At 43.7% G+C, this 17631-nt stretch overlaps 1 protein-coding gene across 1 annotated transcript; it reads left to right on the top strand.

Moving 5' to 3' along the window:
* The first annotated feature begins 12877 nt into the window (after positions 1-12877).
* Positions 12878-17338, top strand: her8a (hairy-related 8a). The gene is made up of 4 exons (XM_051702400.1): positions 12878-13010; positions 13806-13901; positions 14038-14116; positions 16108-17338. The coding sequence occupies exons 1-4, from the start codon at positions 12948-12950 to the stop codon at positions 16572-16574; spliced, it is 705 nt and encodes a 234-aa protein (XP_051558360.1). The 5' UTR covers positions 12878-12947; the 3' UTR covers positions 16575-17338.
* The last annotated feature ends 293 nt before the right edge of the window (positions 17339-17631 follow it).

Raw genomic sequence — 17631 nt, 5'->3', positions numbered from 1 at the left:
ATGGTTCCCTATCTGTCACTCACTCGACGTTGGTGTTGATGTAGTGACACTAGGGGTCACTCTTGGGAGCCCGAGACACCTCTGGTCTTTGATAAAAGGCCAATGAAAATTGGCGAGTGGTATTTGCATGCCACTTCCCCGAACATACGGGTATAAAAGGAGCTGGTATGCAACCACTCATTCAGATTTTCTCTTCGGAGCCGAACGGTCATGCTCACTGAGCTGAATACTACTGTTCATTCACCTCTGCTGGATCTGACGGCGCATTTCAGCGGCTTCTCCCTCCTCTGCACTGGTGCACTGCAGAGAACGCCCCTGGGCGCTTCGGCAGAAAAACTAGAGAGTATATTTTCTGAAAGAGCATTTTTCCCCTCTAAAAGAGTATATATTTCTCTAAAAGAGCGCACACACGGAACGTCTTTTTAAAGACGCATCTTTTTAAAGATGCTTTTCCGATTGTGTGTTATTCCTGGTTGTGCTCGTTATCTCTCGCCTTCTAACGGTCACGATCACTGTCTTTCGTGTCTGGGCACTGCTCACGCGGAGACAGCGTTCTTGGATGGTCATGTTCTCATTGCGAGAATATGTTCATGGCAACGTTGTGGTCGCGGCTCGCCTTCGTAAGAAAGCGAGCCACCCCAGAGGCTACCGCCTTGGTCCTTTTACCCACGGGTTTGAGGCCAGCGTGGCTAGCACTGGGGGTGATTTGGGGACCCCAATGGGACCGCCTCCGCCGGGTATCCCCGTGGACCTCCCATTCCCCAGCACGCTCATCTGCCCTGATCGGGCTTCCGGGTGAGTCCGCCGGCTCATCTCACGGTGAGTTCGACCTCTTATTCGGAGCCCGTGAAACTGATGAGCTCTCGAGCGCAGCATCGGAGAGCGGGCTCGTCCAGTCGGAAGCCTCAACTGGGCTCCTCCCTTTGGGGTCGATCGCCCAGTCACAGGCTGACGCGGAGATGACGACATGCTTTCCCGGGCAGCCGCGAGCGTCGGTTAGAGTGGATTTCACCGCTCTTCCCTGAACCCTCGCGGCTCGGTGATTGGTTCCTGGGCTCAAAAGCAACGCCCCACCCTGTTCCTTTCTTCCCGGAAGTGCATTAAGAGCTGACAAGGTTGCGGGAGGCACTTTTTACTATTCGGTCCCGATCTTTTCAGCTTCCCCGCTCTCACTACCCTTGATGGTGGGGCAGCCAAGGGTTATTTGGCAATCCCCCGGTGGATAAAGGCACTCGTGGTGCACCTATGCCCGCAGAGCGCCGCCACCTGGCGCGGGTGCCCAAAGCCCCCGTCCAAGGCCTGTAGATTTACGTCGTCTCTGACGGCCAAGGCCTACGGTGCCGCTGGACAAGCCGCCTCCGCCCTGCACGCCATGGCTCTCCTGCAAGTCTGCTAAGGCGCTAAAGGAACTGCACGAGGGTAGTTCCGCCCCGGGATTGATGCAGGAACTGTGCTCGGCGACCGACCTCGCTCTCCGAGCGACGGAGGTCACGGCGCGGTCTCTCGGGCGGACAATGGCCACACTAGTGGTCCAGGAGTGCCACCTTTGGCTCAACCTGGTCGAGATGGGTGAGGCCGACAAGACACGATTCCTTGCTGCCCCCATTTCCCAGGCAGGCCTATTCGGCGACACTGTCGAGGACTTTGCCCAGCAGTTCTCAATGGTAGAGCAGTAGATGGATGCTAGCCAGCATATCCTGCCCCGGCGCGGCTCAAGATCCCGCACCTCATCTACTCATCGCCAAGGGCGCCCCCTGCAGTGACTGCATCGGCTCCGCCGCAGTCCGCCCCTTCGGCCTGGCCCCGGCGTGGAGCCCACCGCAGGAAGCAGACGCCACCCATCTCGCGGCCGCCCAGAACCCATGAAAGGCTTCAAAGCGCCCTTGAGAAGGGCGACCCAGGGACAACAAAACCCGCTGCTCTGGAGCTGGTAAGCAGATCTTCATCTTTTTGTTACCTTTTGCATTTAATTGCACTGCATGCCCAAGTGGCTGCAGTACTCAAGAGCTCAGCAAGAGTGGTTTCCTTGTTCCCTGGGTCACGTATCCCGTGTGTACGGCTGGCATCTCGACCACCGTCCACCACTCCATTTGGCAGGTTGGTGCTCCAGCGGCGGTCTCCCGCCCTGAGCGCCCAGCTGTGGCACAAATCCGCCCCCGATGTGACAGTCTCCACGGGTCACGAGGACAGGCCTCTTCCTCCCCCGTCCCAGGCTGTTCCGGGGGTGGTCACAAGGAGCCAGGTAAGTGCTTCGATGTCCTCGGACTCAGCACGGCCACGGCGTGGTGTGGCACCTCGAGCTCCGCCCCGCCGCGAGGCCCCACCTGCCGGTACATCCGATGACGTTGTCCTTTTGGTTCCCCTTGCGTGGAACTTGGATGCATGGCTTGCGCCTTCCAGTCCGTCACGAGGGCTGGTCCGGACCGTCCGACTCGGCTGCGCGATTCACTTCGCCGGGCATCCACCCAGGTTCAGTGGTGTCCACTTCACCTTGGTGAAAGACGGAAATGCTGCTACCTTGCGCAGAGATCGCTACCCTCCTACGGAAGGACGCGATAGAACCTGTCCCTCCAGCCGAGATGAAGAAAGGGTCTTACAGCCCCTACTTCATTGTACCGAAAAAAGGCGGTGGGTTGCGGCCAATCTTGGACCTGCGAGTACTGAACCGGGCTTTACACAGACTCCCGTTCAAGATGCTGACACAAAGACGCATTCTAGCGAGCGTCCGGCATCAAGATTGGTTCGCGGCGGTAGACCCGAAGGATGCGTACTTTCACGTCTCGATCCTTCCTCGACACAGGCCCTTCCTGCAGTTTGCGTTCGAGGGTCAGGCGTATCAGTACAAAGTCCTCCCTTTCGGCCTGTCCCTGTCTCCTCGCGTCTTTCCGAAGATCGCAGATGCTGCCCTTGCCCCATTAAGGGAGGTGGGCATTCGCATTCTCAACTAACTCGACGACTGGCTAATCTTAACTCACTCTCGAGACGTGTTATGAGCACTCAGGGACCTGGTGCTCTCACACCTCAGCCGACTAGGGCTTCGGGTCAACTGGGAAAAGAGCAAGCTCCTCCCGGTTCAGAGCATCTCTTTTCTCGGTTTGGAGTTGGACTCAGTCTCCTTGACAGCGCATCTTACGAACAAGTGCGCCCAGTCGGTGCTGGCCTGTTTGAAGGCGTTCAAACAGAAAACAGCGGTTCTACTGAAACTTTTTCAGAGGCTCCTGGGGCATATGGCATCCTCGGCGGTGGCCACCCCGCTCAGGTTGATGCATATGAGGCCGCTTCAGCACTGGCTCCAGACTCGAGTCCCGAGATGGGCATGGCACCACGGGACACACCGCGTGGCCATTACGTCAGTCTGTCACCGTCTTTTCAGCCCTTGGACCGACCTCTCGTTTCTACGAGCAGGTGTTCCCCTAGAACTGGTCTCCAGGTGCGTCGTGGTCACGACAGACACCTCCAAAACGGGCTGGGGCACTGTTGGCAACAGGCACGCAGCCACCGGCCTCTGGATGGGTCCGCGGCTGCGTTGGCACATCAACTGCCTCGAGTTACTGGCAATTCTGCTCGCCCTGCGGAGGTTCCGGCCGTTGATCCAGGGCAAGCACGTGCTAGTTCAGACAGACAGCACGGCAGCGGTAGCATATGTCAACCGCCAAGGCAGTCTGCGCTCCCGCTGTATGTCACAACTCACCCGTCGTCTCCTCCAACGGAGTCAGCAGCACCTCAAGTCACTGCAAGCCACTCACATCCCGGGCAACCTCAACACTTCGGTGGACGCGCCGTCACAACAAGTTACCCTCAAGGGAGAGTGGATACTCCACCTTCAGGTGGTCCAGCTGATTTGGAGTTGATTCGACAGGCACAGGTGCACCTGTTCACCTCCCAAGAATCCTCCCCACTGCCCGCTCTGGTACGCCCTGACCGAGGCCTTCCTCGACATAGACACAGCTGGTCCCCTGGTATTCGCAAATATGCATTTTCCCCCAGTGAGCCTGCTTGCACAGACCCTGTGCAAGGTCAAGGAGGACAAGGAGAAGGTCGTCCTGGTAAGCACCCTCCTGGCCCGCCCAGATGTGGTGCTCGGACCTCATGCTCCTCGCGACAGCTCCCCCCGGGCAAATTCCCCTGAGGAAGGACCTTCTTTCTCAGGGAAGGGGCACCATCCGGCACCCGCGCCCAGACCTCTGGAATCTCCATGTCTGCCCCCTGGACGGGACGTGGAAGACCTAAGCTGTCTCCCACCTGTGATGGTAGACACGTTCACTCAGGCTAGGGCTCCCTCTACGAGGCGCCTGTATGCCTTTAAGTGGCATCTGTTCGCTAAGTGGTGTTCTTTCCGTCGGGAAGACCCCCAGAGATGCGCAGTCAGATCAGTGCTTTCCTTCCTGCAAGAGAGGTTGGAAGGGAGGCTGTCCCCTTCCACCTTGAAGGTGTACGTTGCTGACATAGCAGCACACCACGACGTAGTCGATGGTAAGTCCTTAGGGAAGCATGATCTGATCATCAGGTTCCTAAGAGGCGCCAGGAGGCTGAATCCCTCCAGGCCACGCCTCGTTCCCTCATCGGACCTCTGTAGTTTTTCAGGGTCTACAGAGAGCCCCCTTTGAGCTTTGCAGTCAGCTGAGCTTAAGGCACTCTCCTTGAAGACTGCCCTCCTGACTGTGCTCACTTCCATCAAGAGGGTAGGTGACCTGCAAGTGTTCTCTGTCAGCGAAACGTGCCTGGAGTTCGGTCCGGGCTATTCTCACGTGATCCTGAGACCCCGACCAGGCTATGTGCCCAAGGTTCCCACCACTCCTTTTAGGGACCAGGTGGTGAACCTGCAAGCGCTGCCCCAGGAGGAGGCAGACCCAGCCCTGTCGTTGCTGTGTCTACACTACGACACCAACGTCGAGTGAGTGACAGATAGGGAACGTCATGGTTACTGGTGTAACCTCTGTTCCCTGATGGAGGGAACAAGACGTTGGTCCCTCCTGCCACAACGCTGAACTACCCGCTGAAATGGCCGGACCTTATATCAGCTCCTCAGCGTAAAACCTGAATGAGTGGTTGCATACCAGCTCCTTTTATACCCGTATGTTCGGGGGAGTGGCATGCAAATACCACTCGCCAATTTTCATTGGCCTTTTATCAAAGACCAGAGGTGTCTCGGGCTCCCAAGAGTGACCCCTAGTGTCACTACATCGACACCAACGTCTCGTTCCCTCCATCAGGGAACGGAGGTTACACCAGTAACCATGATGTTTACAGTGGAACTCAGGCAGCTTCGTCAGGATAAAGAGGATGCTTACAGAGTTGGGGATAAAGTCTTGTACAATCAGGCCAGGAACACACTGAATAAGGGAATCAGAGTGGCTAAATAAGATACTCTGAGGAGCTGAAAAACAAGTTTTCAGCTAACGACCCTGCATCAGTGTGGAGTGGCATGAAACAACTTATGAATTACAGGACTCCTACCCCCAACCCTGTGGTGGACCAACAACTGGCTGACGACTTGAATGTGTTCTAGTGTAGATTTGAAAGGCCCAATCTCACACCCCACACCCACTCTGACCTTCACTTCACACAAACATCAACACCTCCTGCAACCCCCCTCCTCCCCCCTCCTGCTACTCAACCTGGACTTAAGATCTGTGAAGATGATATGAGCCATGTCTTTCGAAAACAAAGGATAAGGAAAGCACAGGGCCCAGATGGCGTTTCACCTGCATGTCTTAGATCCTGTGCTAACCAGCTGGCCCCCATCTTCACACAGATCTTCAAAAGATCACTGGAGCAGTTTGAAGTCCCATGCTGCTTCAAATGTTCCACTATCATCCCCATCCCAAAGAAACCAAAACCTGTCACCCTGACATCTGTGGTCATGAAGTCATTTGAGAGACTGGTGTTGGCCCACCTGAAGAACATCACTGGACCCTTTCTAGATCCCCTTCAATTTGCTTATCGAGCAAACAGGTCTGTGGATGATGCAGTCAACCTGGGATTGCATCATATCCTGCAACATCTGGACAGGCCAGGGACATATGCAAGGATCCTTTTTGTGGACTTCAGTTCTGCTTTCAACACCATCATCCCAGCTATTCTCCAGACTAAATTACACCAACTCTCAGTTCCCACGTCTATCTGTCAGTGGATTACCAGCTTTCTGACAGACAGGCAGCAGCTTGTGAGACAGGGGAAATTCACTTCCAGCACCTGTACAATCAGCACTGGTGCGCCCCAGGGATGTGTGCTCTCCCCACTACTCTTCTCCCTCTACACCAAAGACTGCATCACCAAGGACCCCTCTGTCAAGCTCCTGAAGTTTGCAGACGACACCACTGTCTTCGACCTCATCCGAGATGACGATGAGTCTGCATACAGAAGGGAGGTTAAACAGCTGGCTGTCTGGTGCAGTCAAAACAACCTTGAGCTGAACATGCTCAAAACGGTGGAGATCATTGTGGACTTTAGGAGAAACACCCCAACACTGACCCCCCTCACCATTCTAAACAGCACTGTGGCAACAGTGGAGTCATTCGGGTTCCTGGGCACTACCATCTCACAGGACCTGAAGTGGGAGACCCACATTGACTTCATTGCGAAAAAGGCCCAGCAGAGGTTGTACTTCCTTCACCAGCTGAGGAAGTTCAACCTGCCACAGGCGCTGCTGATACAGTTCTACTCAGCAATCATTGAGTCTGTCCTCTGCACTTCAATAACTGTCTGGTTTGGTTCAGCTACAAAATCAGACATCAGAAGACTACAAAGGACAGTTTGGACTGCTGAGAGGATTATTGGTTGCTCCCTGCCCCCCCTTCAAGAACTATACACTTCCAGAGTGAGGAAAAAGGCTGTAAAAATCACTCTGGACCCCACTCACCCTGCCCACTACCTTTTTGAACTGTTGCCTTCTGGCCGACGCTTCAGAGCTCTGAGCACCAGAACCGTCAGGCACAGGAACAGTTTCCCCCCCCAGGCTATCCATCTCATGAACAGTTAAAACTGCCCTTTGAGCAACAATTCATGTGCAATACACAGCTTAGTCTTTTTATATTATCCAACACATACAACCTCTTCTGCCATTACATTCCCTTGCACTGTACATAACCGATTTGTATTTAGATTTGCACTACGTATGTGTGTATGTATATTCATATATGTGTATATGTGTATATATGTGTATATGTATTTAAATGTGTGTATATATATATATGTGTGTGTGTGTGTGTGTGTATATATATATTGTCTATTGTGTATTCTATATATACTTTTTTCTTTTCAATATTTATCTATTTTTTTTTCAATTTTAATTATTTTTTAAAAGTCTTGTTGCTGTATTTTGTATAGTTGTGTACTGGAAGCTCCTGTCACCAAGACAAATTCCTTGTATGTGTAAGCATACTTGGCAATAAAGCTCATTCTGATTCTGATAAAGCTCATTCTATAGTCTTTGGCAGACGCCAGTAAGCATGATCGGTCTGCGTACAGTATAAGAGTCTGTGTTATCTTTGACAGAAATCTATGCATTTTCCTCTGGAATCTGGCAGAAGCCCACATAGGAAATCAATAACTTTTAGTTTAAATACAGAACTACTGTTAAAACCACCGGGAGAGTCCACTACAGATCAACAATTGTTTGATAAATTGCTATTAAACACAGGACAGATTTGAATTGCTAGTTTTATTTTAAATTCTTATTGTTTTGGTTATGGAGTGCCAGAAATTCAGGAAAAATGATATACCGTCTACTAACAATAAAAATGAAGCGCAAACTCTGAGGGAGTTAGCTAACCTCTAGCTGGAATTCTAACATTCAAACGTGACAAGAAGCCAAACTAATGTTTTGGTTAACATTATGTTGTGAAAACAATGTATTTCTAATACTTTTCAGTTTTTATATAATATTGTTCTTACATTGGGTACACTGATAGCAAATTAGGGTACGTTTACATGACAACTACGCACTAAAAACGGAAAAGTTTTTCCTTTGCGTTTTTAAAAAGTTTCGTGTACCGACGACAACGTTGTCAAAATGATCCCCGTTCACATGGATCTGCGAAAACGACTAAAAACGCTGTATTATGCATGCCAGGCCAGTAGTTAGCGATGTCACTTTGTAAAGAAAGACTATGCGCCTGCGCACATAAGCATTCTTCCACAGAGCGGTGAATACAAACAATGAAGATGGCGAAAGCATCAAGCAGTTTTGTCTGGACGGACGATGAGGTTGCTTTATTACTAAAATTACTTTGCTGGAGAAGCGTCAATAAACTCAAAATCTTGAGCAGCACAAACACAGTCCTGTAGTCCGCCATTGTAGTTTTGAATGTCTCGTGCGCATGCCTATAGACTGAACTCTCAAGATTGTTCAATAAACTCTGCTCATTTTTACCATCACTTCATCTTCTGCCTTCTGTATTCCCCCTGCTGACTCTTGGGCTGGTAGGAGAGTAAGTTAACATAAGCTGTTGATGTTGACTGGTTTTGGATATCAGACAGAACTCTGATATTTGGATATCATCTGACGGAGAGAGAGGTCTTGTGAACACTGGATCTAACATGCATTTTCACTGCCTCATGTTTTCATATTCTAAGCATATCATTGAATACTGTACATGGCATCACATTTCTGTCTATAGGCTATATACATAAGCGGTGGGTGAATGAACTGCAGTGTAAAGGTACATCAAATAAAATTAAGTAAATAAATAAATACCATTTAAAATACAAATAAATTTTACCCATCTGAATCCATACATTAATTTCAAGATTTTCAAATTGCAGGTTCTGCCTACTGTACAATGTTCACACTCCATACAAAACACTCCAAATGAATAAATTGTTGGTTATTGTTATTTGCACAGACTCATATTGATTCATAGTATTCATATTGATAATTATACATCTCAAATTATGCCTATCAATCCAAAATTCTTTATATAACACATAATATGCGTGCGCACGATGTCATCGTTTTCACAAATTCGCATTTTTGTATGTTTACACGGAGATGATAACGGCATCGTTTTCAAAAACTTGCACTTTGAAACCCGTTTTCAAAAGTTTGCGTTTTCAGGCCATTTCCAAAACGCCATTGTCGTGTAAACGAACAGCCAAAACACATAAAAAGTTTTCCATTTTTAGTTGAAAACATTGTCGTGTAAACGGCCCCAGTCACCTCTGGAAAATTCAACTGACAGGAATGGCAGTGGCGTGAAAATTCAATTAAGAGTTAGGGGTGGGGGATGGGCATTGCTGTGTGAGATCTCGCGAGATTCCGCAAAAGTTATGCAAGTTCTCACAACAGTTTTTTTTTCCCAACCTTTTTTGGTCCATGTCCATGGGCTCTTGATCCTTTTAAAGAGCATATTGGATACAATTGCATGAGTGCATTTTTATATTTTGATTAGATTGAAGTAGCTGTACCAGCTATTGCACATTAGTCCAAGTGTCAAAACAACAACAACAATAAAAAATGTTTTCAATGATGCATATTTGTGTACTGTCTCGGATTCATGTAATCAGCCTATATGGGACTGATTGTGTTTGCACTTGTCTAACCCATTTGGTAAACCAAAATGGGCCCCATTTGTGTTGCCCATTTTGATCCCATGCACTCATTTCCCATTAGTGACCCAACTAAGAACCACACAGGAAGCCCACCTGTGCTCGCCCATGTGGGACCTACTTAGTTGACCAGATAAGATGCCCATGCCCACTCAGTACCCAAAGTGTAACCCATGTGGGGACCCACATAAACATGTTGGCTGAGATGTGGTATAATGACATGGAGAGCTTCAATAACTTTCAAGTAATTGCATATGTCGCATATTTTTGCTGTGATCTTGTTTTATTGTTAACATCTTCACCTCCAACCCCCCTTTTGGGTATGGGCTGACTTGGACATGACATCCCAGGCTGAATATGAATCCCACTCCGGCCCTGGTCATTGCATAAATGATTGTGGTTAAATAAAAGTATATTTACAGTTTTAACTTGTTTTACAGGTAGGGTTTGGGGTTTGAGTCAGGGATTAAAAACGAAATGTTTTTTATTTCGGTTCGTTCTGAGCAAAAGCTGTATTTTTTCGTTCCGGTTCAGAAGTTCCGGAGCTTCTTTTCCAAATGGTAACCAGTGAGAACAAAATAAAAGAATTGTTTAAAACTTTATTTTTTAAATGACAGTACTCTGCACTAAGGGGTGGGTGAAATACCAATTGCAGAGTTGCACGATCTCATAAGAGAAACAAGCAACCTGGTCTGGAAAAACAAGCCCAAAATAAGCCACTTGCCTCACCAAAATAAGTGAAAATAAGCAATTATATTCTTTCCTGTGTGGTGAATTTTCAGAATAAAAATCATAACAAGCATAGCATACAGTAGCCTATATAAGCTAACGTCTTTTTAATAAATCAATCAAAATCGTAAATCTCTTTCTCTTGTATGTATGTACACACTGTTTGGACTAAACGTCTCCTTTTGCATTATTTTATTTATTTTTTAGCATTGGTTTTAAACTAGCGGTGTCCTTCAGAATCAAAGTGCATGCTTATGTTCTGTTGAAAGGAGACAAACCTAATTTTGTGATTTCTTTGATAAACCTTTTTGTCTTTGGTTTCATGAAAAAATTATCAGAACAAAATTAACTGGCTATTAACAGCATTTAAAACTAATGTTTTCACTCTGGAACAATTGAAAAGGATTTAGTTCCCGTTTTCAGTTATGTTCTGCAAAAAATGTAATTCATTTGCAATTTTTGATTTCGTTCCTTGAACTGTTTTTAGTTCCTGGTTTGGGATATACTGCTGGACAAGGTGCACCTTCCTTGTGTTTACTGCATTTATAAAGGTGCTAGTACATTCTGGGAAGTATTTTCTATGGACAAGATGTGCTACCCTGTGTTTTCACCTAATTTGTTATGGTGGTGGTAATACTATATTCTAGTAAGTAGATCCTGCAAGATGTGCAACCCACTTTCAACCACTTTTAATAATGCAGTTATACATCTGTCTGTATACATCTGTTTTCTGTCTGACAATATGTGCTACCCATTTTTCGAACCCATTCAGAAGGTGGTAAATTCTAATAAATATTTCCTGCTAATTGAATGTCCTGTAATGTAAAAGTTAGCTTATTTTGAGAACGAAGGCCATTTCGTCAGCTTTAACTACAGGTTATATTCTTTGACTTGTACTGCTGCCTTCATTATCATCCTGCTTGTTTTAAATGTCAGGTTGCGTTGTCAGCTGCATTTATATCTTGCACTTTAGTGTCATTAAACTATGTCATGCCAGAGCTAAATCTAAATCTAAAACCTTAATTACTAATGTTGTGTACTGTCTTTACATTCAATATTGTTGTTGTTTTGTTCCTAATGTCCCATTGGGTATCAATTTTGTATCTGTCCATTTAACAAACATTCACCAAGTCATATACATGCTGAATTGTCCAGTGTATGAATGAGCTAAACTTGATGAAAATACTTTACGTAAAGTATTACAGTTTAAATATTATAGGTGCAAGCTTGTATGAAATCAAAACTTTCCGATTAATTCTGCTTGGAAGTAAAATAATTGCATATAAGACTAAAATCATTGATGCATTAAATGGTCACTATATGGTCGCTATAACTTGTTTTAGCATACCATCATTTTTTTTTTTTTTAAGAAAGTATGAATTGCTTCGCATCACATCCTTCACATGTTATTTTTGTTTATATGTCTATTAAATGAATTTTATTTTGCTGACTTGTCCCACAGCCATCTAAATTGTGTAAGTAATAGGAAAATGATTCTCCATAAATTGAGCACCACCTGGTGGTTATGTAGTCAAACATTTCTGTAAGTAAAAAGACTAACGTTCTGAACACATTTAATTAGTTATAAAGCTTTTATTTATTAATTAATTAATTAATTCATTTTTTTTTAAAGATTTTTTCTTTTGTGTTTTTTTTGTCTTTCAGTGGACTTGAAAATTGTCGATATGGACCTTTTTCTGAGCTGCTGAAGAGTCTAAGATGGCCATTATGGATGTGGCACCTCCCTGTCTATTCTTCTGTTGACTGCAGGGTCATTATGACCGGACAACAGCAGAAAAAGAGATCTTGGCGTGCTTCAGTGGAGTGTGCCCGTCCCGTAGGTGAAAAGAACAATGCTGAAGGGGTAGAAGGGATGGGGTCGCGCGTAATGGAGGAAGGGGTGGGAAACCAGGAGATAATGGCAGTTCTCCCACTGTGAAAACACTTTAAAACTAAGATTTCTTTACTATTGTTGCTCGTTACCATCCTCCAACCATTACCGTCCTCCGTCTTTGTTAAGGGTGGCGGATAGCCGATTCTTGTTTTCTGTTTGCATATTACGAATAAAATTGCATAAGACAAATTAAATGTTCAAAATGCTCCGAAAATATGTCAGTATGCCAGGATAAAGGACAGAAGCAATTTGGCACGTCCGTGGACCGTGGACGCAATTAAACAATTATGATCAACCGTTCATTCTTTCATCCATCCACAGGTGCATCTGCCCTCATTGTGATCAAACTTGACCTAAAATTGTTCCTAAATAAGTTAAGATCAACTTTTAATAGGAAGCTTGTAGGTTAATCTCTTTTATCAGCTGAGACAAATCCGTATAACTATTCCTGACAGTGGGTCACTTGTGAAATCAAACTTTTTGAACCATGTGCTTCATCTCGGAGTCCACCGGAGACACCAGCACTATGGAACGTGGGATTCACGCTATTTAATGGGCCGAACCCGAGACTGTGGGAAATTGTGTAGCAAAAAGCACCCATGTTTTGTCATGGTAATTTCAGTGGGTGGAGGTTTGAGGGGGAGCATGAGTTTTCTTCCATCATATCAAGGCAACGCCACCGCAACCTACATTTTCAGACAGAGTCGTGGGAAGGCAGTTGCGCGGTCGAAAAAGTTTGAAACTTTGTAGCAGAAGTTTTATTTGGTGCAGAACAATGACGGCCTCCAATATCGGCAGCGGTCCGGATAAGAGTTTCAACGCAAAAGAAGAGCGAAAGGTAGTGTGCATTGACACCGTCATTTTGTGTTGAATTTTGTGATGGGAGCAAACTATGCAGCTATGGCAAAACTATTTTGATTCAACTGGGATAAAGGCCCCCTGGGATACAAGACACGATTGATTTTAGTTTCTCCCAAAACGCTATAGCAACAAAAGCTACCTATATTTGCCAAAAAACTACCACTTTCCTAAACACCTGTTTGTCACTATGCACTGCAACATTTTCCTGATCCATGAGATCACTGGTAATTTTTGTAGCTAATGAAAATCCCTAAAATTACCACATTTAGTTTGAGACAAAATATTATTTGTCATTTTAAGTTTTGCTCAAGGTGATTAAATCAAAAGTTTTTCTATCCAGTAAAACAGAAAAAACAAACAAACAAACAAAAAAACTGTCCAGTAAGTGAAAGGCTAAACGCTCCTATTAAACACACTGTTCTTCTTACATGGAGAGAATAGATTTGTTATGAATAATGTTCAAATTAGGCTCACACTGACTGATCTAATCACAATGGAGATTCATTTGTTTATAGTATCCTTTAGATGTTATGAAATGCCAAATTTGATGGAAATGGTGCATCCTTTTCTGAAGTGGCCAATTTGAATAATCATGAGCTTAATTTGTTACTCAAAGCATCTTGATATTTAAAAAGTATTTGCATTAGTTGACAAATTTTTCCCTAAAACTCTTGCTCTTTTCTCTGCTTTTTATTACTATAACCCCCTGAGGGCCTTTTACCCCAAGTGTGGATACTTGGTGACCAGAAAACTTTTTTTTTTTTTTTTTTAGTTGCGCAAGCCCTTGATAGAGAAGAGACGCAGAGAGCGGATAAACTCAAGTCTTGAGCAACTAAAGGGCATTATGGTGGATGCCTACAATTTGGATGTAAGTGACACAACCCACATAAACAACAATGAAATATTTACATTATCATTTTGCACCAATACGGACTCATTTTTGTTTTGTTATTTTTGTTCATATGTATATTGACTGAATTTTATTTTCCTGACTTGTTCCACAGCAATCTAAATTGGAGAAGGCTGATGTTCTTGAGATAACAGTTCAGCACATGGAACAACTTCAAAGAGGCCATGGACAAGGTTAGGCTTTCAGTGTTAAATGTAGTTTAGGTCAAGTTTCTAGGTCCATAAAATGGCCTTTTAAAAATGTATTAACTCAATATCAGTGGTGGCGGGTAAGTTAATTAAAAAAAAAAAAGTACTTCACTACAAATGGCTAATTATTTCTCTAAAAATGTAATCAGATAATTTTACAGATAATTCACATTACTAATTACTTTACTTGAAGTTACTTTGCAAAACACTTTTCACAGAAATGTTTTTGTTTTTCTGCTTCGCAAATTCAATGCAGTGTGTGTGTGGGTGGGGGGGTTCCTCAGTGTTCTTGATGGTGTTCAGTGTTGCCAGATCAAGAAAAACAAGCAACTTGGGCTGGGAAAACAAGCCCAAAATTAGCAACCCGTAGTTTTCCAGCCGGAGGAAGGGGGAATTTTTTCAGAATTTCAGGCAACTAGGCTATTTCAGGCTAGTTGTCACACTTTTTATTCCAATGGCTATTTACAGAATAATGATTATTATAATTATTTATTTAAATCCTTTTTTTTTTTTTTTATTCAACATAATCCAGGAAAAAAAATAAAATGACAAACAAACAAAAAAATATAAAACCATTTTGGGCGATCTAATATTGTATAGATAAAATTTATAATTATTTATGACATTAAATATTATTTATACAATTGCTAACACTCAATCTATTTAATGAATAGGGTACAACAGGGCAAAAGGCACCCCTTCAGGAAATTAAGCTTTTTTCTGGTAACAAAATGTATCAAGGTAAAAATAAAATAGATTTCTGTTTTATTGAATATTGATGTAGCAACATAATTTGTGTGAAAAGAAATAATAATGGAAGGTTGTTTAGATTAAAATTCAGTTTAAAAAACAAAAAAAGGTGGTAAGGGAGCATTTTACCCCACAGTTGGGGTAAAAGGCTCCCTCACTTGGGGTAATAGGCCCCTAGGGGGTTTAAAGTGATATCATATAGATACTGGGGCAAAAGTTATAGGGCACAATTTGTCAACTAATGCAAATAACTTTGAGACAACAAGAAGCTTTTTTGAGTAACAAATTAAGAAGACGCTAACTCAAAATAACTACTTCAGAAAAAAGTCAAGTATTTCCTGTTAATGTCATATTATAATCTCTATTATGATTGGATGAGTCAATGTGAGCCCACTTCAAACATTTTTCATAACAAATATATTCTCCCCAATTAAAAAAAAAAAAAAAAAAAATGTTTTATAGGGGCAGTTAGTCCCTGCAACTTTTTTTTTTATTTTTTTTTTTTTTTTTTTTTACCCCAAATAATATCCTTTCACTCACTGGACAGTTACAGAATTTTTGTTTTGACTTAATGACCTTAAACAAAACTGAAAATGATAAATAAGTATTTTGTCTCAAAAGAAACTTTAATTTCAGGGATTTTCATTTGCCACATAAATTTGCAACATTTAAAAATAAATCACAAAAATGAGATAAAATTGCCTCAAAATCAAACTTTAGACACCACACTCAAAGATTTTATGGAACAGCAAAGTGTACACTTTTCCAGTGTACAGTGACAGTTTTTATTGCTATTTAGTGTTTTGGGAGAAAATAAAATCAATGGAGCCTTTTATGGTGATTTTGATGGTGTTGCGCGAGTGTGCCTCCAGCACATTTGGTTAGGGTTAGCGCCATGATGCCAATTGCTTCACTTGCACTTGAGGGGGCAATGTGAAACCCAAGTAATGTACTTAACTAACTTAATTGAAAGTCAGTAACTGTACTCTGACTACAAAAATGTAAAAATGTAATGTTTCTTTAGGGTTTAGAAGTAGTTAAATTACAGTAATTACTTTGTTATCAGATTACACCCAACACTGCTCAGTATTATTTCAAACATACAGACGGACAATGACCATTGCCTACTGATCTCTGAGTGGAAATTCAGGATTGACAAAATGTTTACATATGGCCAGAAAATCAGACCCCTAGTTATTCATGTATAATTTTGCTTTGATTTTCAGGTGGTAGTCAAGGACCAGGCACTGGGTTTGAGTCACAACAAAGATACAGTAGCGGTTATATTCAGTGCATGCACGAGGTACATAATCTGCTCCTGAGCTGCCCTGGGATGGACAAGTCTCTAGGCGCACGCCTGCTAAACCATTTGCTGAAATCTCTGCCTCACATTAGTACTGAGGCCAGTGGCACAGGTTCTGTTGGCACCTCCAGTCCTCTTCCGATATCCCCTACCCATTCCCCTCTAAGCCTGCCCTCCTTACAGTCCCACCCTCTCCACCTGCACACCCCTCCCTCCTCTCCCTGCAGTCCCTCTCACTCTCCTAGAGTCCCACTCATTAGAGAGCGAAGTTGCACCATTCCCCGAGAACAGCCCTCTCCACCCAGGTCTCCTTCCCCTCCGCCTCTGGCACAATCAGCCCTCCCCCCTTTCTTTCCTGGGGGTGATCCCTCCATGTGGAGGCCCTGGTGAATGAATCCAGCCCAGCCCCCATTAGCCCTTCCTGGCCTGCCCTCCCATCCCTAATTGTTTCCATTACATTTGATCTCTTGGGAGTTTGGAGGGCTTTCCACTCAAAGGGGGCATGATATTGGGTTACACAGTCCCCTGAGGTTTCGTGGTATCATTTGAAACACTGTACTGCATGTTTGGTTGATTATGCTAAGTGCATGCTTTGAGGGTATGAACACAAATGTGTGATGACACCAAAGTTGCCCTCTTTAACTGACATTTGGAAATTGTATGTTAGCCTTCATCAAGTGGAACTGCTGCCTTAACCACTTTTAGAAATATCATGTCTTCATGTCTTATATTAGGCAATATTAGATTACCTTAGAAAGGTGGCTTTGTTTGTGTTGAGTCTTTTATTTTTTTTTGCCTTTTTTGTATTCATTTTATATATTATTTTAACCAGTTGGGTTGTGGAAATAGTATATTTTGTAGATGAAGTAAAGGGGCTCTGTTGAAATGTTATGCAAGTTTCTCTACCTTAAATGTAAATCTCTGTAATCTGTGGACTAATGGTGGCTCAGAATGGGTATAATAGGGGAGTTGAACATTTGTGAAAAGTACTCTATCCTTGTATATTACAAGAAAAGGTGAGTCAGACTAGTACCTCATATTGAAGCAGTTAAAACTGATTTTCTTTATGAAAAATCAGAACTGTGTATTGATTTTGTACACTGAAAACATTTGAAAATGATGAATGTGATTAATGGTGATGTTAAATAAATGAATAGGACATTGATAAGTTTAGACTTTTGCCATTTCTTAAATCACAGATCTTTCTATTTAACTGATTTAAACAATATCTAGCCATGAATTTTTTTTTTACACACATTTTTGTTTCCATAAACTGATGGATTTTTATGGGACTGATGAAAAATAACATCTACAAATTATTTTACATCATACACATCAACATAAACATTTATAAATCATAATTCGTCACATTGACAAACATTAGGTCAAATTTTACTTATTTATCACCTTAAAAAGATTTGTGTGAAATTTGTTATTTTCTTTACCA

The sequence above is a fragment of the Myxocyprinus asiaticus genome, chromosome 1 (assembly GCF_019703515.2).
Source record: "Myxocyprinus asiaticus isolate MX2 ecotype Aquarium Trade chromosome 1, UBuf_Myxa_2, whole genome shotgun sequence".
NCBI lineage: Eukaryota > Metazoa > Chordata > Actinopteri > Cypriniformes > Catostomidae > Myxocyprinus > Myxocyprinus asiaticus.
Note: the sequence above shows the minus strand (reverse complement) of the source record. Positions and strands in the feature narration are given on the sequence as shown.